The sequence below is a fragment of the Cotesia typhae genome, unplaced genomic scaffold, assembly GCF_013202065.1.
Source record: "Cotesia typhae breed Kobodo isofemale line unplaced genomic scaffold, CoteBio_Ctyphae contig_20, whole genome shotgun sequence".
Classification (NCBI taxonomy): Eukaryota; Metazoa; Arthropoda; class Insecta; order Hymenoptera; family Braconidae; genus Cotesia; species Cotesia typhae.
Window position 1 is genome coordinate 2,795,054 of NW_027423725.1, and position 27,948 is coordinate 2,823,001.

Sequence of the window (27,948 nt, forward strand, 5' to 3'; positions counted from 1 at the left end):
TCGGTTGAATTTACACCCGTATGTATATGAAACCGTAAAATTTATAAGTGTATCAAATATTAAAGATTATAAATATATGGTAGTTATATCCGATAGAAATCGATCTGTTAAATTCTAGAAAATCCTTATTTCAAATTACCATAATTATTTCCATGATTTACTTGTTGTAACTGATAGAGAAAAAAAATGCAATTCCTCATTATCCCAAATACAATTAAATTAACGGAATATCAGATTCGGTAACTGGAATCTATTGTGTTTTTGCAACTGCAATTACTTATGAAAAATCATAAATAATTATAGTTTTTATGTTGCAAATACTTTATAAATACCAATACATATCCCAAAAGTAGGTTAGTTATTACAATTAAAGTCCGATAGAAAAGTCATTGGCATAAACTTATAAATACTTTTATGTTCATAAAAACGAAAACCAGGTATATACATAATTTGTACAACCAACATGAAGTTACAATTAGAAAAATTTAACCACTTAAAATTGTAAATACTGATAAAATTTACCATTTTGGTTTTTCCTTATTGAATCAAATAAATAACTTACTCGAAGCACCAGATAAAATCCAATCAAATTAAAAAATTATTACAATCGTATAGATTACAATATGGAAAGACCGTATAAATCTCAAATTTTCGTATCGACTGATAAGTAACAATACAATTCTTATCTGGACATTTTTTAATCCAGATAGATCTATCAGGATTTCTATGGAAATCAATCATTTTTTAACGGTTTTTTTCCACAGGGATTATGTATTGAATTGTTAGCGCGATGCGGTATGAGTGATAATAAAACTTGGTCTTGTATTTTAAAGTTTTTGGCTGTTGGATAGTCATGGTGTAAGCTATTTGCAAAGTGTTACGGATTTTGCACGATGGACATAATGGAGAGGATCAATTGGATTAGATGTGACGATAAGATTGATGGGTTGTAGTTGAATGTTTAATATTCATGAGAATGGATGCGGAAAATAATTTATTGAGCTATCGTGAGCATAATCGGATAGAAATATAGAAAGTTATTACGTTAACATTAGTTTGTGTGCTGATAAAAAAATAAGTGTTGTATTTCAATGAACAAATTCGATATATTAATCAGGAAGAGATAGACGCAGTCGGTTTTTTTTTTTTAACGATTTAACGATTTTTAAGAATTAAAAAAAAAAAAAATTGAAACTTTGCCAGAATTCAAAAATTTGACTTATTTTCTCTCTAAAATTTAACTGTTTCCTTGAATTACATTGAATTTTAAACTTTCCGCTAATAAAATTAAAAATTAAAAAAAAAATCAGAAATTGAGTTTTCATCCCCGGGTGAAAAAAATTACAAATAATTGTATACAATTATGTAAAAAAATGGCAATATTTAATTATAAATGACTAGATGAAATTAGATAATTATAATTATTTCAACAAAAATAAAAAAACTAAAAACTTATTTTATTTTTGAAGTCGCCTTATTTTTCTGACAGAAAAAACTGAATTAAATGTAACCAAGCGAATCAACATTGATTAATTTGTTGCGGAGATATCGATAAATAATTTTCAAATTTCCAATATGGCTGTCAATAACAAAAGAAATTTTATTTTAATTCTTAAATATATAGTACAGAATTAAGATGACAAAATTTAAAAGAATATTTAATCGTATAGTAATAGGAACATATGATATTGTTAATTTGGGGGGAACGTCTGTAATTTTTCAGGGGGATTCGAATTTCCACCTCTATAAAATTGTATAAGTATAGCAAGATAGGTTACAATAGTACCCAAAACCTATTAAATAGAAAAATTATTTATTGTAAGTACGACAATAGACGATAAGCATAAGAATTTTCAGGCTTACAGATTGAAGAAGAGAACCATCTAATGATATAATTCCGCAAGCAGTAAATTCGACTTTTCGATAGAGAAGACCAAGTGAAAATTCAATTAACTGAAACATAAATTGATCATTGCGATAAACCAAAGATCTGCATTGATATAATTTAAAGTGAAAGATAAGGAATGATTACCTGATTTTCTAATTTATCATCCATTGTACAGCGATCCAAAAGTGAGTGTACCATAAAACTTGTTTTTTTACTCTAAAAAAAAAAATATTCCAACTTGGTGGATTGGCAATGATTAAAATAATTATAACAATGATTATAAGAATTTTGGTGATGAAAAATAATGAAGAACATAAGGGTCATTCCATGCCTAATCGATCTTACGCAAACTTGCCCGCGAGGCCAATCTTTTAATTGTCCTGCTGATTCCGTCACAAGGCCCTTTTCCGAACACTGTTGCGAAAAAATTCCATTCAACGATTACACCAAATTCTTTATCAAATTTAGATCATACCTTCCTTACTAATAATAGAAAGTTCGTGAATTATTACGTTATATCAACTGGAAGTAACTTTTAAGCCCAAATCATTTTTGAAGTTCTCACATTTCAGTGCAAGAAAAAGAACGTTCATAAGGGCGAAAAAATTACGTCAATAAGGTAAAGAAATTAGTTTTTTTTTTACTTTTTTGAAAAAAATAACGATTTCTTAGATGATAATCACTAATCACTTAAAATTCTAAAAAAAAAATTTGATTCTTTAACTTTTGAGGTTATACGAGAAAATAAAAAAAAAAACTTAATTGTAAAATTATATAAAATATGCCAAAATTGAAAAAAAATTTTTTTTAGCAAAAAAAAATTAGAAACCATTGTCGACGCATCTTCAAATTGGCAAGGATCATTGTAGAATTAGTTAAGGTTTTTTTAGAGCAAAAAAAAAGAAAACGGTCAGACTTTGAGAAATTTACGGTTTTTTCGAAAAAACCAAAATATTTCACATATCTGAGTTTTTGAAAATTAAAAAAAATTTTTTTTTAAACTACATTAGAAAACAAAAATTAAAAAAAAAAAGGTCCGAACTGGTCAATTTTTCGAATTTTAAAATATCTTAAAGAATTCTTAACCAATCAATATGGACATATATGTTTTCTTTTTGTGCTTTAAAAAGTGCGTTGAATGCTTCTTTAAAAATGAAAATCGAACGATGTATTCAAAAGTTATAGATATTTTAAAATTTACAAAATTTTGTTTTTCGGTATTTTTTTAAGGTAGTACTACCGTTACCACAGGAGTCAAATCCCAAAGCCTAACCTTATTTGATTAACGTAGTAGATTTCCCTATACTCAATCACGTTGAAGAAAGAGAGACAGAGATAAATTTTGAATGTTTTTTATCAATAAATATTCTCATATGCTCGGAAACCACACTGATTGTTATAAAATATGTTCTAGATGTTATTTTCTCTGGTTGTCTTAATTTTTATTAGAATCTGAACGTCCAGTTTTGTGAAATAAAATAAAGTCTGTGATTTTCCATAAGGATCAATGGTAAAGGCAAAAATATGTAAATATTGATATCTTTTTTTCAGGACTCGCCAGGCTTCCAAAAATTTTACTGCTTAATTATGATATTATAAAGTACCAATTTGCCAAATTTTATTAAATTCTGAACGTTAATTCTAAAACCGGTAGTACTACCTTAGAATGTAAAAAATGTTGCTTCCAGCTTAAAACGCTTAAATATTAATCGAAAAGCACATTTTAAAGTGCTTCAAATTCAAACATCGGAAAGTTCTAGGGTTGGCCCACGCGTTCAACTGATTTCCAGATTTTTTATCATCATGTATTACAAATATTTCAATCACCAATTTTAATCATTAGATCATCATCATCATCATCATGCAATAATTATTCACTGTCATGATGCTGACCAACATTTTACCTCATAATTCAGCATCATCATTATCATGCTAATCACCGATTGAATCATTATTGATGATCATCATGCCAATTATCGTAATCTTATAAATGAAATAAATTACCTCTTTAATAACTCTATTTACACTGAAAGTCATTACAATAAAACCAAAAATCACAATTGAAAACCACGCTGCATCACTAAAGTATATAAAGATCTGAAACCGATTCAACGGACTTGACAAAAATATAAAAATAAAATACAAAACAAATATACTCGATACACTAAAGTATAATATCGTCAACAAAACAGGCAATTCATAAAACTTTGAAACATTTTCACACATATCACACAACTCAGCATGAAATCTGTTAAGATGATCAATATCACTTCCAATAGGTTTACGTAACGGCACTTTTGAAACAAAAAGCTTCTGTAATTCAATGTTGGAGTCTACGCCAGATAATTGCAAAATAATCAAATTAATATTATTAAACCGTTTGTAAAATATGTCCAAGATCATTGAATACTGCATCAGTATCAAACTGCTTATCAATGATGGTACAGATCTTATTGGTACTACTATCACTGGGTAATAGCACATTAAAGAAATAATAAAACAGTTATACAGCACGAAATTGGTTAAAAGTATTAAAAAAATAACATTGCTGTTTGTAGACAAATATGCAGAGTATCTGCGAAGTGTCTTGTCTATGCGCATTAATTTGTTAATCACAGTGATTATTATTCTTTGATGCACTGGATAGAAAATCCAAATGAAAATTGGCGATACTATGCTATAAAAAATAAGGTTCATCATGACTGTTGTAGTTAGTAATGAGTCAAATTTTTTTTTTCGATAGATCACAACTACCGATGAATAAAAATTGTAAATGATCCAGATTATGATTAACAAAATATTATAAGCCGCACCGAAAAGAGATGAATCAAGAATTAAATCATTCTGAAAAGTAATTGGAATATTTTTTCCAATGATTTTTGAGACTTTTGTTGACCACGGTGCTAAACCAAACAGTTTGAAGAAAATTAATTGGAAAATTAATAAAGCACGATAAATTGTGCTTGATGAATTGTTACGTTTTTTAGTTTTGTAGCTATAAAATGAGTTTGGTTGCATTTTACACTGAGCAATGGAAGTGTGAGATGTTATATAAGTAACAATAAATTTTGGTCTGATAAAAAGTTATAACGGAAATAAAACGTTCATTAATCCGGAAAATATGGTGTTTTTATTAAGTTTGCCAGTTGACATACGTTTCATTAATTTGGTAACCTTCGTGTTAATCGATAATGAATTATGAAAAGTGCTAGTCGCGCTGTTACAGAGCTTTTTATTGTATTAAGCTTTTATTTTCATTAGGAGGGAAACTAATTTCATTAGTTATGAATGATTGAGTATAATTTTGATGAATTAAAAATACAAGTATTTGAAATCGTATAAAAATTCAACGTTTCAATGAAATTAATAAGAAAAACTAATTTTTCATGACCAATAGCAAAATTAAAAATGCAAATGGAAAGATTTTTCGGGAAATTTTTTTCTTATAAATTTACAAATAAAAAATAAGTAAATGAGAAAATTTCGGACATTTTAAACGTTTGTAAAAAAATTTGTTAATAATTGAAGAAACATGTTCCTTTAAAGTTTTGATCGAAAAAATAAAAAAAAAATTTTAGATTGGTAAATATGTGAGAATAGATTAAAGAATAAATAACTCATGACTAAATAAGTACTGAATCAAACATAAATAATTGATTTTTTGTTATCTTTTTTCATTATAAAAATAATCATGTTGTCTTCAAAATATATTTTTATCGAATTTGCTTAACTAATTTTTTTCGAAAAAAGATCATAAATTGTTTGAAAATATTTTTTAATTCCGTATAAAAATCATGTTTTCGTATTACTTGATATTTTTAGTTTCATTACAGTAATAGAAGAAACGATAACCTCATTACTTGTTCTTTTATCATGAAAACAACAAGATAAAATTCGAAAAAAAATAAAGCTATTAAAAAATAATTAAAAGTATCACTAACACAAAGCTAATAAATTTTTAACTTTCCGCTAAGAAAATTAAAAATTTTCAAAAATCGGGAAGTTATTGGTTTTACCCCGTTTTGCAAAAATCGAGTTTTCAACAGATCTCGACGTTTTAAGGTCCTAGGAAGCCATTTTAAGGGTTCCCGGGAGGGTGCCACTATGTCTGTATGTATGTGTGTAAGAATGTGACCCTCTCATAACTTTTGAACGGCTCGACCGATCGAAACGCGGTTAGTAGCATTCGATTAGGTTCCACCAAACTTAGATTTGCTGAAAATTTGAACCGATTCGAACAGATAGATTCCAAGAAGTCTCAAAAAAACTGCAAAAAAAAATTTTTTTTTAAACATTCGGAAGATATCGTGAACAAAAGAAATCGAAAAAATTGAATTTTTTAACAAAAAACTCTAAAATTTTACATCTGATCAATTTATGTTACCATATTGTCTATAGTACTTAAAAAACTGCATCGATTGCTGCAAACTGCGTGAAAATCGGTTTACTAAATTAAAAGTTATAGCAATTTGAAAATGAAAAAAATCGTTTTCATCAACTTTTATTAGATTTTTGGGCTCGAAGAGCTCAAAAGTATCAAACAGCTTATTTTTGAGCTTGTAGAGCTCAAAATATGACAGTAAATTTTTGAATTCGAAGAGCTCAAAAACATCGCAAAAGCGACAATATTGCAAGCGTGTAATATGCTTATATTGCCGCTTAATAATACGATTATATTAATATTATTTTAATTATAATTTATTATTATATATAGCCATATATAATAGCTAAATTTGTCATTAAAGACAAATTTGGGAATTAGGGAAATAAAGGATAAGGGGGAAGGGGAGGACCTTTACGCAGTAGGAATTTTCGGTAACTGAAAAAAGTAATTCGGACAGCCCAGACCGGGACTCGAACCCGGATCGTTTGGTTACGCGCCAAAGGCTCTACCAGTTAAGCTACCCGAGACACTGTCCGTAATTACTATTCAGTCACCTAATAAGACCTATCGAGTAATAAACGCCACCGTCCATCTTACGGTAAAGAGCCATATATATAAATATATATATATATATATATATATATATATATATATATATATATATATATATATATATATATATATATATATTTGTATCGAAATGGGTTTTTCCTGTGGTTTCCCCATGTCACTGTTCTTAGAGCCTAAAGAAAGGTGAGGAACAGGGCAAATGCGATACAAAAGGCACAAGTCGGACCACAACCGCAACACTAAAAACATATAAAGAAATATTATAATCTAACTTTGTTAATATTTAATAAGCAATAATACATGCAATTATAATACTATAATAATAATAGTAAAATACTGACTAAGAATAATATTATAATAAATAATAAGGGTAGAAATAATTAGTTAAACACCATGTAACAGGGTAAAATTACCCTTAATCGATAAGTCACCGAATATCGATAATTATTCGACATAGCACTGGCGCGTCTCGATCTTCGGGCCTAAAGGGAGAATAGGAGGGGGTGAGTTTGGGTTAAAATAGGTGAGCCGTGCAGTGGAACAGAGAGAAGTAGTGTGACCGCCAGACTGAGTGCCACGGAAATCGAAAAGGACCGTTCCCGAGAGTAGTGACGAGACGAAGGAAGCCAACTACAACTAGGACTTCATCCTCAACGAGTGAGTTAGACCATCGTTTTGTTCGTCAAGGTGTCAATTATTGCTCTGTGGAAAGGAAGTGGACCGCGGTTTATCCAATGCCCAGTTACTTCTCCTAATTGTTTATCAATTGGATCGTTGATCGACGAAAATTTTATTCAATAATTAAATCGTAGAACATTTGCTAGTTTTTGGATTAGTGATTTTCATGGGGGTTTATACCCGAGGATCACTTAATCGACCTTGCGGGGGAAAGTTTTAATATCTAAAAGTTTTCAATCAATTAACTAACATCTAAGAAAATTCATTAAACTAATTTTTCAATAATTAACTGAGTAAAATTGATTGATCTTTGTCATTGAGAAAATTAGACAAATTTTTATTCGTGGAATTTTCGTCAAGCGTCAGTTGTGTGTCGCATAAATTCCAATACCCAAGGTCAAGCAAAGACTTGACTAGCGAATGTTCTAGCAATTAAATTTGACTATTTCGACTCGTGTCGAATTTTTATAATTGATAAAACAATCAGAAAATTGTTGATAATATTTCATATTAAGAATTAATTACTGGGATTGTTATAATTAGAATTTATTATTGAAAATAAGATAGATCGGAAAATTATTAAGTATTAATTGATAAGAATACTATAGTAAGAATTTATTATTGAAAAACAATACCGATCGAAAAATATATTAAGAAAATTATTAATTGAGAATGTTATAGAGTAGAAAATTATTAAGAAAATTTTGTTAGGAGTTTTTATTGAAATTATTGTATTATAAATTATTTTAACAACTATAAATTAAGTAAATTTTGGGGATTAAGTCCGTAAAGTAATTAAATTAAAATAAATGACACTTGATAATTGTCAGCGTGGATATTAAGTCCAAGTAATCAGTGATATTGAGTCAAGGTCAACACGAAAAAAAAAGTTTAGTAAGAAATTGGTCATTATATAGGAATTTTCGTTTCACCGATAGCCAATGATTGAGTAAAATAAAAATAAAATTAAAATTGTAAAATCAATTAAGCGAAGTGTGGGTTATGTGTGTGAAGAATTGAACGGGTTATGCGTGATAGAGAGTGTTAATAGCGTTAAGTTCGGTAGTCCTGTGGACTTAATTTTAAGTTGTAAAGTGTGGAGTTAGTTTTGGTCGTCCGGTGGACGTTAAATTTTAAGCTTAGTTTTAGGTCAGGTGTGGGAGACCGTTCGTTAGAAAAAGCCCAGTAGTTTTAAGCAGGTGTGGGAGACCGTTCGTTCAAAAAAGCCCATTAGTTTTAGGTCAGGTGTGGGAGACCGTTCGTTAAGAAAAGCCCATCTAGTTTTAAGCAGGTGTGGGAGACCGTTCGTTCAAAAAAGCCCGTCTAGTCATCGTATCGTCGTTGGAAGGTTCGTTGTAAATATCGTTTATTTCGCAGTTGTTCTCCGCTTCGTTAGATTATAAGTGTGTGAGTGAGCGCTTAAATATGTTAAGTTTGTTAAAATTTTATTGTTAATAAATATCGATATATTGTTAATTAAGATTTTATTATTCAACAGCACCTTCCTCCACTCTCTCTACCCTAAGATAAGTTTCCTCAGCTCTGGACCGGTTCCAGGAACCGTGATTAATAATCCTGGTGGCGCCCTGATAATTTTTATTGTTGTTAGTTTTGTTAGTTAATTTTAAAATTGATTAGGGGCTAACCTGAGCAGGTAAAACTGTTACAACCAAAAGTAATAACTATTGTAACTAACAAATATAATAATCTAAAGTATAAGAATAATATAAGATAGCATGACAGCCCTCACGTATGTCTGTGTGTGGGTACCTAGCTAGTATATAGTAAACCTACATATAAAAGTTATAAGTATTAGTGTGTATTTGAATATATGTTATTGTATGCGTACTGTAAACGTTAGATGAAGACATGTATATGTTAAGTGAATTGGTGTGAACCGGAGAGGGAGGAAGTGAAACTGGAAAACTTGGACTTAAAACCGAGACTCCTTGTAATGACACTTCTCCCTGAGAGCTGTAACCGAGCGCTTGCTGTAGCTGAAACCACTGAATAAAATCAAGCTCTCTGATAATTATTATTTATCATTTAAAACAGTCCCCCTAACTAAAGTTTTCCCCTTTTCTTAATTTAATCTAACAAATCCCATTATCAAAAAACTGAATTAATAAACAACAATAAATTTACATTGATCCCGCGTGACTACAACTCACACTTTAGTCCAGAAGAGGCGTTACGAGCAATCTAGTGTTATGCTTCCATCTAGTTGCGAATTGTTTTATTGACTTGAGCGTTACCTACCGTCGTTTTTTCGCCCGGAAGTATTGAAATACTCGGTTCCAGTGCGGGAAAAGGAAATTTGAATTTAAATTAATTATACTGAACGACTTGTTATTTGGTTATTAAATCGTGTAAAATGAACTTATTTCATTTATTGAATAAACATTTAAATATAAGATTATGATTTGAATTACAGAGGGTAGATTATACAGTTCTGGGCTCTCAAGGAGAAGTGAGTTACAAAAATGTCGGCTCGAAACCTCCGACCTCACGTCTCCCCTCCGTACGTCACACATATATACTCAAACTATTACAATTCGGACTTCGCTTGACGCTTACACTAATCCATACAACTCTAATTATCTCGAAATACACTTATACTTATTGCTTTTTACATGCATATCTACAATATAAGAAACTGAAAATATATATATATATATATATATATATATATATATATATATATATATATATATATATATATATATATATATATATATTAGGGTGGGTCAAAAAAATCAACTATTTTTTTTACAATTAATACGGAAAAATGGGTTACTAGGCACCTTAAAAAAATTCTCACCAAATATGAACTCTTAATTTTAATAGGAAGATCCTCCGCGTCGCAGTTTTTCATTTTTTTCTCAGCCCAATAGAAAAAAATTCATTCCTCATCATTAATTGGTCGTACAGAAAAAATTTTTTTAAGAATTTTGTAGGAAATTTAATGCTCTACAAAAAAGGTATCTTATGTTTTTTCCGTAAACCTCACCATTTCACTAATATTGAAGATTTAAGATTGATTATTTTAAGTCAAATGTCACTTTTGTTTATGAATTTTATAACTCGACAAGAAATGGCTATTATTGAATGGGCAATAGAAATTTTTGTAGCAAATTAACTCTCTATAAAAATGGTATCTTATGTTTTGGCGATTAAATTAATCGTTCAAAAGATATTCATCATCAAACTTTCATGTATATCGATTTTAAGAGTTTTTGATTAAATAATCGAAAAATTTCAATTTAATCTATCAGTTTTGAGAAAATTTACACGAAAAAAATTTTTTTCATCAACTGAGAAACTTCAAAATGTTTTTCAAGCTTTTTTTATGTGTAAGTATTTTTATCTACATTTAAAAAAATAAATTGTACATTATTTATCGCTTAGTTAATCATTTATCAATAAAAAAGCAAAGTTTTCATTATAAATATATTATGATTTCAGTTTTAGAGAAAAAATGTCCAATTAGTTATAAGAAAGTTTCTTATTTCAATTTTCAACTGAGCTATTTATTTTCAAACAATTTTTTGTTGCAAGTAGGGTAGTTTTTTTGATGCTCTTTCACAACTTGCAATAAAAATTGAAATTGCTCTTCGTCTTTCGTTAAGCATTGGTTATATTCACTTACTAATGCGACACCTCGCTCTGCCACATCATTAACAACTTTCAATTGTGCGAAAAATTCTTTATTTTCATTATAACTCTCATCAGTAGACCATAAATCAATATTTTTGTCAAGAAAATCATACGGCAGATCAAAGATCTCAAAAAGTTTTAATGACTTCTTAGAAACAAAGTCACTTATATTTTTTTGCAGAATTAAATGTAAATTTTTTCTATCAATAATAAATCTTCTTGCTTTAGAATCTGTACCTTCGCGAGTCTTAACAGCTTCGACAATATTCTTCTTTATGTTTAATGGAACGGTATCATCAAAAAGTGATAAAATCCCTGTTGAAAAACTCCAATAAGATCCCATCAAAAGCGACAAAAGTCACTTAGAAACCAATAAAATTTATGGGTTTCTAAGTGGCTTTTGTCGCTTTTGATGGGATCCTATTGGAAATTTTAAACAGGGATAGCAAGTTCATCACTTAAGTACCATAAATGTGAAGTCATTTTTTCACATGTAGCCAAGGAAATTAAAGAATTAATTTTACTGTACTCAATTAAATTTTTCATAAACTCTAAGTCGTGATTAGCAGCAGAAGTCGCAGAAGTTGATGAAACCCAAGCTTTTACATACACCATAACTATGAAAATACAAAATTGTCGAAGACCATCCAATTCTTTCTTAGAAAGGTCAAATTCATCTCTAAAAATAAACATTTTTAGGCAATAAATTGCCTTTGCCATCCATCTTGCATGATGAACTGCACCAGGACGCTTGAAGAAAACTTGCTTTCGTGGCATTTCTCCCAGAAAAATTAATGACAATTCCAATATTTCTTTATAGTCATCTCGGGGTTGCGATAACTACCAAAAGTAATCAATTATTCGTAAAAATCAAAAATTATCCTCTACACTTAAAATTGTATTTAAATAATACCTGTAAGTATCGCTTAATAAATGAAGATAGATTATTTTTTCATTCGGAATAATATTAGCAACAATACTATCTTCAACACCAGATTTATACTTCGTTTTATCGAATGTGTCCCAAAATTTTTGAATCTGCCAAATATTGGAACATTTGGTTCGGATGATACTGGCCAATAGACTTCGAATGCACTCCTTAAAATGATCTCATAAATATGATAGCGACATGGTAACCAAATTAATTCTTTTCCTAAGGCCTTTTCAATTTCTTTACATGTACCATGATGGATTCCTGTATAGTAAAAATAGATAATTACACTTTAAGTTCTGTATTTAATAAAAATTGTAACGCATATTTAAAATCTATAAATAAATAAAGAATTATAACTAATGGGCACGTGTCGAAAATTTAATTAATGTATGAAAACAATTCAACTAGAACGATGAAAATAAAATTTTCTTTTAAATATTTTATCATTGATTAGTTACCCGTATTAACCGCAGTCGTGTCAAAACACATCGCCTTGATGTAACTAATAATACCCCATTGATTTAACGTTGACAAGATGGTTGCTGTTTGATTTTCTGCCGATCCACTATTCATTTTTGGAACTCCAAGTAACTGCTCAGTACCAAAAGCAGTCAAAATAATCGGTAATCGATCCACAAATTTCGATTCAGAAATGTCATTCAGTATTTTCCCATCCCAATGCACGACATATTTATCATGAGCTTTGAAGTTATCTTTTAGTCCTATAGCAATGTCTTTTCGTAAGAGCATGCGAGTTCGTTGAATTGTTCGATAACTAAGAGTTGTATCTTCTACATTAACACCAACACTTGATATATTTATTTTTGCTCGTGTTGTCGGTATTTGAGGCACATACTCTAAATCTGAACCGAAATTTGTAGCTTGACTTAATGTAAGGGTTGAAGATGACTCTGATTCCTCACTTCGAACAATCTCATGGCTGGTTGAGGGTTGATTCAAATCTAAAATAAGCGTTGTTATTTAATTAATGGAAGCAAAAATATGGAACTCATTCATTTTGACATCAAATAAGGAACACAAAGAGTTTTTTATTTATCATCTACGAACATATTGACATTTATGATATAATTAATTAGAAAAACAATAATATACTTTATTATTCATAATTTATAATCAATTTAATTTATTTTCAATTCTGATTAAAATTTATAATAATTAAATGTTGTAAATACTCACGACTTTCATCTACTTCCATCGTATTCATAGTACTGTTTAATTTATTTGGGTTATTTGAAAGAATTTCTTTCCGGGTATCACTTTTTTGATTTGAATATAGTTCACGAATATCATTATCAAGCAGTTTTATTGATTTATGATCTACAATATCAAATAATGCTTTGATTTCATTCTGAAATATTATTACATTTTTGTTTTGGGCTGATGATTTTTTCGCACAAAAGATTTTTGCAATTTCAACCATCGGTTATGATAGCGAAGAATTTTTGTATTACATTAGTTGATCCACTAGTCGGAATCTGGTTGTTTTTCCATAGTTCAATAACTTGATCAGTTGCATTTTTAGCACTTTGTTTGATAGAACATTTTAACTCTTTGAGCTGATAAAAAAAACACTCATAACCTCTTTCACTGTTGGCAACTTACGTTCTGAAATTTTTTGCATGGGTTTTCCGATCAAATGAATTTCCTTATCCATATTTTCGATAAATATATAAATTTATGTAGTGACCGCAAAATTTGTAAATATTTAATCGTTTTATCACATATACAAGATCATAACTTGTGGAAACACTAGAAATGCTGTAGAAAATGTAAACAAATCAAAACAATATAACTATAAAGAAAAATGTAGGTGGCGCTAGTTCACAAGGGAAACAGAGTAAATCGAATACAAAACAAAAATTCTCTACAGAAGAAATTTTCCCAAGGACAATATACAGCGGTAGTGGAAAAATTTTTTAAGTCGTTTTGAAGACGTTATAAAAAAACAACATGATCGTGATTTCTAATGATGAAAAATAAAAAGTTTGGAATTATTGAATAAAAATTTTGAAAACAAAATTCAAATAATACTTACATTAAAGACAAAAAATGAAATTTTCTCAAAACTGATAGATTAAATTGAAATTTTTCGATTATTTAATCAAAAACTCTTAAAATCGATATACATGAAAGTTTGATGATGAATATCTTTTGAACGATTAATTTAATCGCCAAAACATAAGATACCATTTTTATAGAGCAGTTAATTTGCTACAAAAATTTCTATTGCCCATTCAATAATAGCCATTTCTTGTCGAGTTATAAAATTCATAAACAAAAGTGACATTTGACTTAAAATAATCAATCTTAAATCTTCAATATTAGTGAAATGGTGAGGTTTACGGAAAAAACATAAGATACCTTTTTTGTAGAGCATTAAATTTCCTACAAAATTCTTAAAAAAATTTTTTCTGTACGACCAATTAATGATGAGGAATGAATTTTTTTCTATTGGGCTGAGAAAAAAATGAAAAACTGCGACGCGGAGGATCTTCCTATTAAAATTAAGAGTTCATATTTGGTGAGAATTTTTTTAAGGTGCCTAGTAACCCATTTTTCCGTATTAATTGTAAAAAAAATAGTTGATTTTTTTGACCCACCCTAATATATATATATATATATATATATATATATATATATATATATATATATATATTATGATGGGTTTTTCTTCACGGGCTGGCGTCGACAGCGCCGGGGAGCTCCACCTAAATGATGGCTTACCTGGTTCGGAAACTGTTGGGCGCCAGGAACTTACGTTGCACGGTTCGGAGTCAGTAATTGATCGTAGTCGGGCGGCAGGTCAACGTCGAAGAGATTCTAGAATTGGTAGAGCGAGCAAAGAAATCGATGCGGACTAGTTTTGTCGCCAGAGAATAATAATAAAAAAAAATTGAGACAGCAAAAAAAACAAGTAATACGCCGGGACTGTTCAATGATAAAAAAAAAACAATCTGAATACGATCGAAATTATAATTAATGAGTTCTTATTTATTCGGTTAACAATCAAAATGTCGAATTAAGGAAAATAAGTGACTTCGCTTTATGATCGCCACAATAAATAAAAAAAAATTAACAAAAAAAAGAAAAAAAAATAATCGTTTCACGTATCGTATCGTAACAACAAATTTCGAATTTCTCCACAAAACAAATTAAATGTCGCCGCTTCGTATTAACAAATTCTGAAAAAAAAATTAACAAAGAGAAAAAAAATGTTCTAGGTCGCGTTTATTTTCCTAACAACAAAAATTTCGACTTCATCAATATAATTAATTATCGTCACTTTCTTCGTAACAAATAAATTTGAATTTTCAAAAAAAAAAAAGAAATTAATGAATCAAAAGAAACTTAAAATGAACTGTTTCGCTTTTCTTCGTAATAAACAAATAATAAAATTTAGAAACAAATTACAACCAGAAAGTATAACTGTTTCGTAGATCTTTCTTAACAGCGAAGTTCGAAGTTATCAGTAGCATCGATTTGTCGTATGTTGATTATCGATGTCACAACCGATCGATCAGTTATCAGTCGCGGCGGGTAAGGGGACTGTCGGTAACTATTGTTACCAATCGGGTAATACGCGGGACAAAGCTCGAGGTATGGTTCCTAGTTTCGCTCGCAGATGGTCCTTGCTTCGCGCCAATTTTATTCAGCATGCAATCTCAAAACTTGGTCAATTAAATTGACACAGTACACAACATTCCTCACAACGGATTAACATAATCTTTGGCACCGAATACCTGGCTGACGTCACAAAACGGAATTGCGTCTCGAAAGTGCGCAATTACCCAAATTTCTCAATAACTAAATAAAATCCATAATTAATTGTAATTCGAACTCGAATTAACACGGCCTCGGTGAAGTCAACCAGGTGTATCAATAACTGCGACCGCACTTACCCCAGTTCAATAGACTTCTCGGTGAAGGTGTGACTCCAGGCAGAAGGTGACGGCGGCTGAAGGTTCTCGGCGATGGCGTCTCGGAAATTCCGTGGTTGGAAAAGGACCAAAACGTAAGTCGAAGTCTCGACTCTTGTCGGTTGACAGTACACTAATCCCCGAGAGAATTTCTACCCTCGATTCGATCGACTCACAAAATATAAAATCTCGGTTAATTTATTCGTAGCGTAACTATTAATCAATTCACCAAGGAGCGGCTGAATTTGCGTAGAAAAACTTATTAAGACAATCGGTTAATTTATTCGTAGCGTGACAATGAAAAATTAATTGGTTCCACAATCGTGTCGTCGGCCGGCTCAGAATTGCTGGCTTTTCCATTTTTCCAGCAACATGTGGTGGTTTCGCTAGCGCAGCTACAAAGCTGCGCGTCCAATCAGCCGTTGTGGGATAAGTTTCCATATTCGATGGTTGGTCGATTCCCAATTCAGTGTGCCAGTCAGCGTTCAGATGGAGCCCTGGTGTGCTCCCGGTGATTCAACGTCCTGTCATTGGTCAATTCTGATGCCGGGTTTTCCCTTGTTGAGCGTTGATACCCCCAGATGTCTCCCTGGTCGGTGATTGTGACTGAACTGCGGGTTCGCCCGGTCGCTTTTCTCATTCGCTCTCTCTCTCGCTCACACACTCTTAATTACATAGTAAATTTAAATTATTTTGGCGCGGTTCGGCTTAATTGTAATCTACCTCGAGCTTCGCATTCTGACCGGAAACCACTTGGGGCGACACAGGCGCGTCGAATCTCAGCAGTCCATCAGCCTAGCCAACTTTATAGACTAATTAATACGTAAAAAAAATAATCTCTATTATTAAATATCGATGGGGAAAATTCCCACGTCACAATATATATATATATATATATATATATATATATATATATATATATATATATATATATATATATATATATATTATATCTTATCAGCTCTAATTATATAATATATGATTTCATACATTGTTATGTTTATAGATTCACATCAGTGAAGTATACTCAACGAATTAAAAACACTGCTTACTGGATTAATATCAGTTTCAGTGAAAAAATCCGTTTCGAAATTTTTTTTCAGATTTTTAGTGAAAATAACTGTCAATATGGTAGTCTGGTGAAGATATCTGAAATAACACAAAATTTTTTAATTCAATTTTTTTCAGTTCCGTCATTAAGCTTTCATGAAGAAACTTGATCGTGCTTCGTTTAATTGTAATTAACACATTTTGATTGGCAATCACACCGCATTTTCTCAATTTAGTCAGCCATATGTTTTATTTTTTAGTCAACTCAATTTTCGCAGTGATTCCACTACAGAGTCAACGTATGCAGGTGTATTCACTTGTAAGCAAATTGCATAACCGAACAGGAGAGAACGTTTTATTGAAATCATAAACGATGTGCGGAGAATTTAAAAATTTCAAATAAAATACGTATGCCATGTTGATTTTACCTAACTTTTGTTAAACGTATCATAAAATGATATTTCATTAATTACATTTATGCATTTTATAGGTTGACTTACTTATAAATGTTGAAACATTAAAAGGATGTTCATGTATCCTAAAAAAATTTGGGGTACTCAATGACGCGCGCCAAGTACGATAAAAAAATTTTTTCTTAATTTTTAAATTTTCAACAAATTTTTTTCAATTTTTTCAACATTATGACGGTTTCTTGGTACTTTTTGGTATTTAACTTTTTTTTGTATAGAACGAAAATTATTGTAACGAGTCTTATTTTTTTTTTGCAAAGTGCAGATGTTATTGAGATGAGTTTTATGAACGTAGACTTGGCGCAATTTTTAACAGTGAAACTGTTTTTGTTCGGATATCACATACGCCAGGAAATCCAATTTTCTGGCTTAGGGGCGTAATATACTATTTAATTGCGTATAAAAGTTATTTTTTCTGGTGACTCGATTCTTCAAGTTTGATTACAAAGATAATAGAAACAATAGCCCCATTTCTTGATTTTTTTCATCATAAAAACATTAAAAGTGTCAGTACTATGAAATATACAAATTTTTGTTTCCATGGAAAATGGTATCCATTTTGTAAAATATAGTATCAAGTTAAGGTCCGCATTATGTCCCATAATTACGGTGAATTTAACTGTAATTTTTTCCCGTGCAACAGTAGAGAAACTTATCTATTTTTCATAAGATAGTATTTCGTATGGCTTATTAATATAACGTTAATTGGAAAACAAAGAAGCAAAACTCATTAGTTTATAATTATATTTGACTGATACATAATTTCTTACCTTAACCATATTTTTAAAAACATAAAACAATAACTTTTTTCAGTATCCATTTTTTCTTTGATGATGTATTTTGGAGTATATTTCCAGACACTTTTGTAAGAAGTATTTCTTGTTATCTAGATGAAAATTTTGTTGAACAACTCAATAAAAATTTATAAAAATTACTCTGTACATTTTTTTAAATTTAAATTTAAATTTATTGTATTTTTTATTAACACATCAAATAAATGGTCTTCATTACAGATTAGTAATACTGTTTTAAAAATATCTTATATGGACGGTAAGTTCTCGATCTTCAAATGGACATAGGTTAACCAAGTGAACACATAATCTATGTCGGCTTGTACATTTTTATTCAATTATTGTTATTTCTGTTTTAAAGTTTATACACAGAAAGAAAAACTTATTCAAAATTACGATAAATATTTACAAGTGGGGTCAACCATTTTAATTTTCATTTTTTTGAATGAAATTTCTATTTGATTTTATTGATACATTTTTTTTTTAAATACATAAAAAAATGAACAATTAAAAAAAAAAAAAGTTGATCGTCACAATTTTAAGAAATTTTACAGATTTTCAAAAAAGTTTATAAATTTTTCTTAAAATAATTACTCGTAAATAATCATAAAAATTACTATAGAAACATTGTAATTTTTAGTATAGGACATTGAAGTGCTAGACCAGAGCTCAAACATACGAATTTATATGATGCAACATCGTAAATTTTTCTGAAAGAATTTGATGTAAATATTACCGAAAAAAATCCACATCTAAGAAATTTTAAGAAATATAAATATCAATTTAAAATCACTTATGTGCTTATTTGTTGAATGAATACTAAAGAATTGTGAGATATTATCAATCTGCTGATTTCAATATTATCGGACAATAAATATTACACATCCACTGAAAATGCTAACAATTAATTAACATCGAACATTATAAATTTCAGGAGTTAATGCATTAATAACTTCACTAAATTGAAGATATGCAGGTAAGTAAATTCATTAGTTATCACAAAATCGTTTGGAACATCACAATCTTTCAAGTAATCATTAAACTAATGCTAACTTGTAGTAAAAAGTTTTTCCTTATTAAACAAAATGATTTGATTTATGATTAATTTTTAATCCTGTCAAATTGTGTAAATCATTTTAAATAATATCTCTAATGCGCGTTTGAAACGTAAAATCATAAAAAAAATTTTTTTTTTCTTTTTTTGACGTGATAACGTCTTATAAATTGATGAACACCGGCAGCGCGCACAAAAAAGTGTCCCGTTCCGTCTGAGTCTGCGCGTGCAAGCGAGAGCGCGCAACAAGCTATAGAAAACACAATTGGCCGAAGCAGTGAGATACCCATACGAAGTTTGGAAATCGGCCCTAGACTGGGCCATTGCTGGGCGAAGAATGTCGATTAATGGCACAGTAATGGCAATTTTCAATGGCCAATAATTGGCTTACAGTTGGCATGATAACCACGGCCCATTAATGGCATTAAACTGTTGGGCCATTGATGGCAACCAGCAATGGGCCAGGCATAATTTAATTATCGGCCCATTGATGGCAACCAGCAATGGGCCAGACATCATTTAAACTATCGGCCCATTAACGGCAAACAGTAATGCGTCAAATATTTTTTTTACTATTGGTCTATTAATTTCAAGCTGTTTTGCACCAATTATGATTTTAATCGTTTGTCCTTCAATCGCTGATTGCTGTAATAACAGTTATTATTATAATTAATCATTTACATGTTATATTTCACTTTAAAATTATTATTATCGCTTCATTATTTTTATAAGGATTATTATGTATTAATAATTTTGATGTTAATTTTATATTAATTATAATTAATAAGTATAATTAATAATTATAATTATATTAAGTATAATTAATAATTATAATTATATTAATATTAATTATTTTAATAATAATGTTATTATAATATTAAAATATTAAACAGATTATAAAGAAAAGGATTATTATATTAAAAATAAATTATAAAGATAAGGAAGGATCTTTGTTTTCGACCCTGTTCTCGATCTCCTTGCCCTGATAACCACCTTTCGCTGTTTTTTCGCCAAAAATTTTGATCCGGAAAAATGCTAGCTGGAAATAATTATAATAGTTAATTTATGTAGATTTAATTTAAATGTTACTATAATAAAATAGTATAACGATATATATAATATTTACCAATGTCTCTCTTTTTGATTCTTTCTCTGTTAAGTCAGTATCAAACTTCTGAAAGTCCTCCAGATTTTTTATTGGAAGCTCAACATTCAATGTTTCAATCGCACTTGATGCACTTTGTTGAGGATCTGTAGCTACTTTGTTAGCTATCAATGTATTTTTGATTTCATCAACATATTTTTTCATATCGTACTGCAAGCTTTTCTTCTCATTTATTAAATAACGCTTAACTGACTCAGTTCGTTCTCTCATTTTAGTCATAAATTCTTTCAAGGCTTCTATAGAAATATAAAATTATTTAAGTAAGTTTTAATGCAATTAAAATAATTATTGTTCATATAAAAATCAATTTACCTAAGTCAATTCCTTCCCTCGTTTCAGAAATTATTGTTATTGTGTCAGTCGAGTTTTTTTTCTGTAAAATCAATTTATTTTTTATAAAATCAACTTTTTTTCAATTATATAACATATCATAGTCCGATATTTTTTTTATAAACAACTGAGAATATTTACCATTAGTTTGCTTTATATTTTTTATTTTTAATTTATTTTTCTCTATGAAGCTACTTGATGAACCTTCATCGTGCATTGGTACTATATCATGCATTTCGTTGAGAACACATGCTTCTGACATCATCAAAGGCTTTCCAATTGGTCTGCTGGACTCGTCAGTACTTTTAACGTTAATCGTGGTAAAAGAACGTTTTAAACGTCTTTTGGCTTGCGAATAATTTTCTATTCAAACAATAATTAAGAAAAGTATAGTAATATGGTCTTATTTAAATCATTAATCACTTAAAAAAAAAAATGATACATATATAATTACCTGCAAAAGAAATGATTTGGACTGAATATTTTGACCAAGAATTTTTCGCATTTCGCAATTCTTGCACATACTTGTCAAGCTTGTGATAATTATCAGGGTCTGGATAGTACGAATATGAGTCTTCATCAACTTGTGTGAGCCAGCTTGATGGAACGATGTCAACTTCTTTGTTTCCATCAGTTGAGGGCGGTAAAAATTCCACAATAGCATAAATGTCATCTGTATCATTATCCCCCATCTATAAATATGTATTAATCATACTAATTAAATAATTGAAAATAAATCTTTTTTTTTTTTTTTTTTTTGAAAAATCAGCACTTCTAATAATTTTTTATATTTAAATTAGAAAATAATTGATGACGAGAGAAACAGATCAGGCAATTTTCATTATTTTTTTAATTTTATGCAAAATAACTGAATTTAATTTGAATTATGCTTATTTAGAAATCTACACATTCATGTTAAATTATCTCCCAATATTTAAATCATTTTCATTAGAACAAAAGTTTGAATCAATTTTATCAACCTTTTGTCTTTGTACATTTTTTAAATGATTGTATGTTTTATTTTGTAAAATATTTGCAATTGTTAGGTACCTGTTATTTTTGATTTAACTATTAGTATTAAAATTATTTTTTTTAATTTACTTACTTTTTTTACTTTATCAGTTTATTCAATGAACAAAGTTTTACTTTCACACTTAATAATAATGTATATAATAAAAATAATAATTATTGTAATGACAATTATTTATTACACTTATTATAATAGTCAATATTTAAACAAACGAATTTAATTACGTACGAACCCGTCAGTCACAATGTCACAAATAAACTGAAATAAGAAAACACACACACACACACACACACACACACACACACACACACACACACACACACACACACACACACACACACACACACACACACACATGATACGCGTGGCGCTGCTTTATTGTTTTCTGTAGCTAGGCATAGTACCCGAAAATCGGGCGAATACGACTCATACACATATGTTTACTAAGAAACTTGGTGCACGCGGATTTTTGTTTCTCAAGTGTCTTATACTTTTTTCTCTTTCATTCTTTCACAGATAAACGAAAATATTTCTGTAATACGTTTACATTCAGCGGAACTTTTAAACGCATTTTATTCTTAAATAAAAAAAAAATTTCAGCAAAAGTTCAGTTATTAAAAAATAAATATTAACATAAATTTAAAGACTATTTAAAAAATATACACAAGGTTTTTATGGTTGAATTTTTATGAATCAATTGATTCATGAAGTAAAGATACGACACACACTTTATCAACATAACTTAAACAAACACATTTATATTTTACTCTTGTTATTGAGAATAACTCTTGTAAATTAGAAAATTTGTCTCCCAGAATTATTCCAACATCAATCGATGATGTAGGATAATTAAACAAACTAACAGGGTTTATTATTTTACGGCCGAAAATATAAAAGTTATTAAGATTAGATAATATTCTCTTTTCATTTTTCACTGACAAAATCTTATCAAATATAACAACGGTATTATCTTCAAGCATTACTACATTGTCGGGTCGTACTGAGCTTAAATAAACGTTGTTTATAATAACACTCACTACACTTAAGTACTGTACATTTTCGTAAACAAAAATATCTGAAGTATCACTTATAACACACTTTTTAACAATAATTTGCTTTTTAATTTTGAGTTTATCTTCGTTTTCAATCTCAGATAATCGATTAACAATTTGAGTTAGAGGCTTAAAAGGTGATTTTACTAAATTTTTTATTTTTCCAATAAAATTTTCACCCCAAAATGCCGAAATGTCACTTAGTGGTAGGTTCAAATTTATTACATCATCTGGTAAATGAATTAGACAGTGATAATTAAGAGTTTGAGATTTTTCTCCATACAACGATGGTAATAATAAAAAAATTTTCTTAATAAGTTCCTAGCATAATCAATGTAAGTAGGTAAACACGGGGATTATACTCAGTCGGTAAAACAGATTTGCGGGTTCGTGTCACTACTAAGGGATCTACATTACCGTCCACAGACTCATATCCGTGATAAATGTCCTCTGTAGATATGGGCGGTCTGTTTTTACCGACAGTAGGTGTTGTCGGTGGTAGATATGTATGACATTTTGCGGCTATGAATGAGGTTTTTATCGGTTGTTTCCATAGGTGGTGCTGGTGCTGAATTCTGTAATTTAAATCTATCCGTCATTTTCCCGCCATTTTAAAAATTTATCCGCTATTTTCCTACCATTTTGAATCCGCCATCTGGTGGCTGCTATCCGCCATTTTGAGTCTGCTATCTGAAATCTGCCATTTTGAATCTGACTTCAGCCATTTTATGTTATGAATCCGCCATTTTGAATCTGATTTCCACCATTTTTATATCGCGCCGTCATTTTAAGTATAATATCCGCCATTTCAAATTTTGATTCTGATTTCCTGCATTTTTGTTAAAAATTGCACCTGTGATCTCAGCATCAATAATAGTTGCTTAGATCACAGGTGCATTTCATTGTTTATATTCTGAAAAGATTAATATATTCAAACTGTACGTATGAGGAGTACATGCGAGAAGATACGCCATCTGTCGAGGTTTCTGTCTACTTCTAAACAGGTCTGAACCTGTTCAAGGTCACGGTAACTGCGTAGTTCTCTATGCTTTATTCCTAACTGCGTAGTAGATGACTCATTCTGTGATAGAATTTTCTAACTGCGTAGTAGATGACGTCATCATACAGGTCTGAGCCTGTTCAAGGTCATGTAACTGCGCAGTTTTCTTTGTTCTATTTCTAACTGCGTAGTAGATGACGTCATCAAACCGTTTTTGAGGTAGAGGAGTGGGGGTAACTGCGTAGTATCCTCTGACTATAAAGCAGCGCGCTCAAGCCGTACTTCACAAAAACGAAGTACATCTCTCGTGATTAAACAGTATTCAGTGTTATAAAATATAGTGAAGTTCAGTGTTGTGAAGTACGCGAGTATAGTCCAGTGTGCAAAAACTATTGTGTAGTGTACATCATCTATAAACAGTAACATAACCTTTAAAAGTGTACATAACCTATAAACAGTGTACATAACCTATAAACAGTGTATATAACCTATAAACAGTGTACATAACCTATAATATTGTGTAAGACAGTAGTGATTCTCGTTCCAAAATGGCACAACATAACCTCATCGAGGCTCTCAAGAACTTGGTGGACACTATTGCAGTCTCATATGCTGATCTGTTGGGAAAGTAGCTCACTGATGAACATCGTCAAAGGTGTTTACGAGTGTGTGCGGAGACCATTGAATACTTCAACACAATATTACTGGATCCTGGAACAACAATTCAAGTGAGACGAAGTATTCAAGCGCACATCAACCAACTCAACTGGTTTGCCGATCAGTTCTTCAGACTCGGTAACCAAGTTGTTGGTGGAGATCTTAACCAAGGAGTCAAATGGAAGGACTTGGAGAATGCTTTTGCTGGTAACATCCAGACTGGATGTGTTATCAACCAACGTCACATAGATCCAGCATCATTTCTCCAGGCCTCACGGGACATCATCATCAACAAGGTACAGAGTGTCTTGAGAGATCTGGCAGGGTTGAAAGTGAATGTTGAACTCTTTTGTACATTCCGGAAACAAGAAGATGTAGAAGAGCGAAAGTCTTTCATCACCAAAAGCCGTGAGATTCTCCCTGCCACATCTCTTCAGGATTGGTTTAGTCAACATGTCTACGAAAAATTACTTCAAAGAATTGAAGATTTTGAGCATGAGGGTTCTGGATGGAGTCTGCTTGGACCGAACAGCATGATGGTAACCATGTCACGATTCACACCAAACCAAGTTGGAAACTCCACCTTCGTCAGATTGCCAAAGGATATTGTCAAGAAGAATGCGGTTACGAACATCCAGAACAATGATGAGTTCTGCTTCCTGTGGTGTGTCAACGCTGCCTTGCATCTACCAGTATTGGTTCCGGGTGATCCTACAAGTTATCGACACTTCAACGTCAGATTAAATTATGAAGGTATTCAATTTCCAATCAAACTTAATGATGTACCAAAATTTGAAAAAATGAATGACCTTAGCATTAATGTATATGGTATAGAGTCAGAATTCACAGGTAAAAAGTCTGAAAAAAGTACTATTATCCCATTATATTTAAGTAACTTCGAGTCAGAAATACCAACAATTCATCTATTAATGATTAAAAAAAGTGTAAATTATACTGAAAATTTAGATAATATTGAGTCAGTCTATCACTTTGCATTGATACATAATCTTTCCAGACTAATTAAAAGTCAAATATCTTTAGGTAGACATAGATTATACTTTTGTGATCGTTGTTTGAATCATTTCAAATTACAAAAATGTTATTTAGAGCACCGAGTAGATTGTTTTAAATCTAACAAAGTCCGCATGGAATTTCCCAGTGAAAAAAATCAAATTTTGAAATTCAAAGATTTTAAGTCTAAAGATACTGTGCCGTTTGTAGTTTACGCGGATCTAGAATGCACACTCGAACCCCCAGGAGATGATGAAAAGACAATTAATAAACATGTTCCACACAGTATTGGTTACTATGTACATTGCAGCTATGATAACGCACTCTCCAAATTTGAATTAAACCGTTCTCCTGATTGCATAAACTGGTTTGTTAAACAATTAGAGTCATTAGCTCTGGACTTTGAAAAAATTCTAAAGAATCCCATTAAAATAAAACCTTTAACGAAAGAGCAACAAGATAGACACAATCAGGCAACTGAGTGTCACATCTGTGAAAAATCAATCACTTCTACAACAGATAAAGTCTATGATCATTGTCACTTCACGGGTAACTATAGAAACGTAGCTCATAAATCATGTAACGTTAATTATCTGAAATCTACCATTATCCCAGTTGTCTTTCATAATTTATCCGGCTATGACTCACACTTTATAATTAAATCCTTAGCTACAGTATTTGAGGGTGAAATTTCATTATTACTAATCAATAAAGAGCGTTACATTTCTTTCACAAAATCAGTTAAAAATACTTTAGTCTCTCTAAGATTTATTGACTCTTTTAGATTCATGGCCTCCAGTTTAGAGAAATTAGCTTCATACCTTGATGACAAAGACAAACAGATTACGCGACTACATTACCCTGACCCTAACGCTACCCGCTGCTGGAATCTGCTATCATCACCAGGATGTACGGGTGCCCTCTACCATTCAGGCGAATGCATGAATTGGAAACTGGGTATAATTATGAGATCACAAACATCAGAATAGTTAGAACACAATTTGGATTCAACGTTGAAATATGCTTGGACAACACTTGATCAACGTTTCTCCCTGCTGCATGCAACCAGAAGTTTTTGAATAAGCCGCATCTACTTGCAAAGATGAAGAATATTATCAATAATGGTGAAAAGATTTATTTGTATTACATCGGTACATCATACAATAAATTTAAATTCATTTACACACCATCTATACCAACTGCGCAATTAATGAAAAAGTTTAAATCTATGTAATGTTACTAATATATTTCGTATTTATTATAGTAAGGTTTATAATTAGAAACCCAAAATTATAAAAAAGTTTTTCTTTATTTACTATTTTTAATTACATCATGTTTATTTACTATTTTTAATTACATTAAGTTTATTGATTAGTACAGGATCAATAATTTTATTGATTTGTTGTATTCGTCGGTGAAATCGTTCTCCGTCTCTTGCTGCTTGTTCCCATGATCCTTTCCTCGCTTGTCTGGATGCAAAGTCCCATACATACATGTAATGTATGGTGGGTTTGGGATCAAACTGCACCATTAAGTAAGTTTTCTCACAGTGCTGCTGATGGGATTGTACTCAATTATTCGATCGTGAATTATCAAGCAGTAAGCAGCAGTTTGATTTGGAAACTGTACTGATGATTCAAATTCCAGGCGTATATCCACAGGTCCAGACTTGATTGACTCGTTCTGCTTGGAACAGTCAATTATATACAGAGGTGCTTTATTCAGAAAATTTTTTTTAGCCAATAGCGGTTCAGCTTCTTTTCCATAGTAAGCACTTTGAAAATTTGTGTACATATCATACATCAAGGCATACTGATTATGCACAATGTTGAGGTTCAAATTTCCATATGGATAACTCTGAGAGTTCAAGAACAGCTTAATGTCTCTTATGCTGCAGTGATCAAACTCGCTTGCGTTTTTGAGTCGATTGATTCTTTCTTGCTGTTTGGAATCCAAGGATAACAAAACGAGGTTTCTCAAGCTGATTTGTTGTTTTGATTACCCAAATATGCTTGTTGGTAGCTGGTAGCAGTGGATACTCATACAATTCCCAAGTCCGGAAACTGATTGGGATAGCTGGATCAGAGGTTATGTAATTCAACACCTCGATTTTTTGCTTGTCAGACATTGTTATATACGGTACAATCCACTCAATTTTTTGAATCGTAATTGAAACATTTTCATTCTCAACGGTAACAATATAAACATTTTGATCAGTATTTGATCTGATCAGTATCAATTCATGCTTGGCATTCACGATAATTCGTTGATAATCTTCAGCAAATCCAA

At 30.6% G+C, this 27,948-nt stretch overlaps 4 protein-coding genes across 11 annotated transcripts in view; 1 reads left to right on the top strand and 3 right to left on the bottom strand.

Moving 5' to 3' along the window:
• Positions 1–1,600: 1,600 nt before the first annotated feature.
• Positions 1,601–16,369, bottom strand: LOC141538095 (putative gustatory receptor 28b). Of its 3 annotated transcripts, none has more exons than XM_074259393.1 (4): positions 16,032–16,369; positions 2,033–2,104; positions 1,864–1,953; positions 1,601–1,793 (listed from the first exon to the last, which is right to left on the bottom strand). In XM_074259393.1, the coding sequence occupies exons 2-4, from the start codon at positions 2,084–2,086 to the stop codon at positions 1,692–1,694; spliced, it is 246 nt and encodes an 81-aa protein (XP_074115494.1). In that variant the 5' UTR covers positions 2,087–2,104; positions 16,032–16,369; the 3' UTR covers positions 1,601–1,691. The 3 variants fall into 3 exon arrangements, with proteins under 3 accessions (XP_074115494.1, XP_074115492.1, XP_074115493.1); XM_074259391.1 differs by lacking the exon at positions 16,032–16,369 and adding an exon at positions 3,893–5,337; XM_074259392.1 differs by lacking the exon at positions 16,032–16,369 and adding an exon at positions 3,893–5,337 and having other exon boundaries at positions 1,665–1,953.
• LOC141538276 (uncharacterized) lies at positions 7,009–13,516 on the bottom strand. The gene is made up of 4 exons (XM_074259655.1): positions 13,309–13,516; positions 12,570–13,073; positions 12,255–12,372; positions 7,009–7,081 (listed from the first exon to the last, which is right to left on the bottom strand). Exons 1-4 carry the CDS (start codon positions 13,334–13,336, stop codon positions 7,009–7,011), a joined length of 723 nt encoding a protein of 240 aa, XP_074115756.1. The 5' UTR covers positions 13,337–13,516.
• A 2,237-nt stretch (positions 16,370–18,606) lies between the features above and the next one.
• The window catches only part of LOC141537965 (uncharacterized), a 31,052-nt gene continuing 21,710 nt past the window's right edge, over positions 18,607–27,948 (bottom strand). For 2 of the 6 annotated variants that reach the window (XM_074259185.1, XM_074259183.1), the window contains 6 exons: positions 22,015–22,197; positions 21,364–21,601; positions 21,051–21,272; positions 20,892–20,952; positions 20,541–20,815; positions 18,607–20,453 (listed from right to left, as the gene is read on the bottom strand). In XM_074259185.1, the coding sequence (XP_074115286.1) occupies positions 20,936–20,952; positions 21,051–21,272; positions 21,364–21,601 (477 nt within the window). In that variant the 5' untranslated portion in view covers positions 22,015–22,197 and the 3' untranslated portion in view covers positions 18,607–20,453; positions 20,541–20,815; positions 20,892–20,935. Of the gene's footprint in view, positions 20,454–20,540; positions 20,816–20,891; positions 20,953–21,050; positions 21,273–21,363; positions 21,602–22,014; positions 22,198–22,602; positions 23,273–27,948 lie in introns of those variants that run through there. The other 4 variants (XM_074259186.1, XM_074259187.1, XM_074259184.1 and 1 more) reach the window with 4 other exon arrangements.
• LOC141538228 (uncharacterized) lies at positions 23,450–26,927 on the top strand. The gene is made up of 3 exons (XM_074259606.1): positions 23,450–23,497; positions 24,624–25,401; positions 26,444–26,927. Exons 1-3 carry the CDS (start codon positions 23,450–23,452, stop codon positions 26,461–26,463), a joined length of 846 nt encoding a protein of 281 aa, XP_074115707.1. The 3' UTR covers positions 26,464–26,927.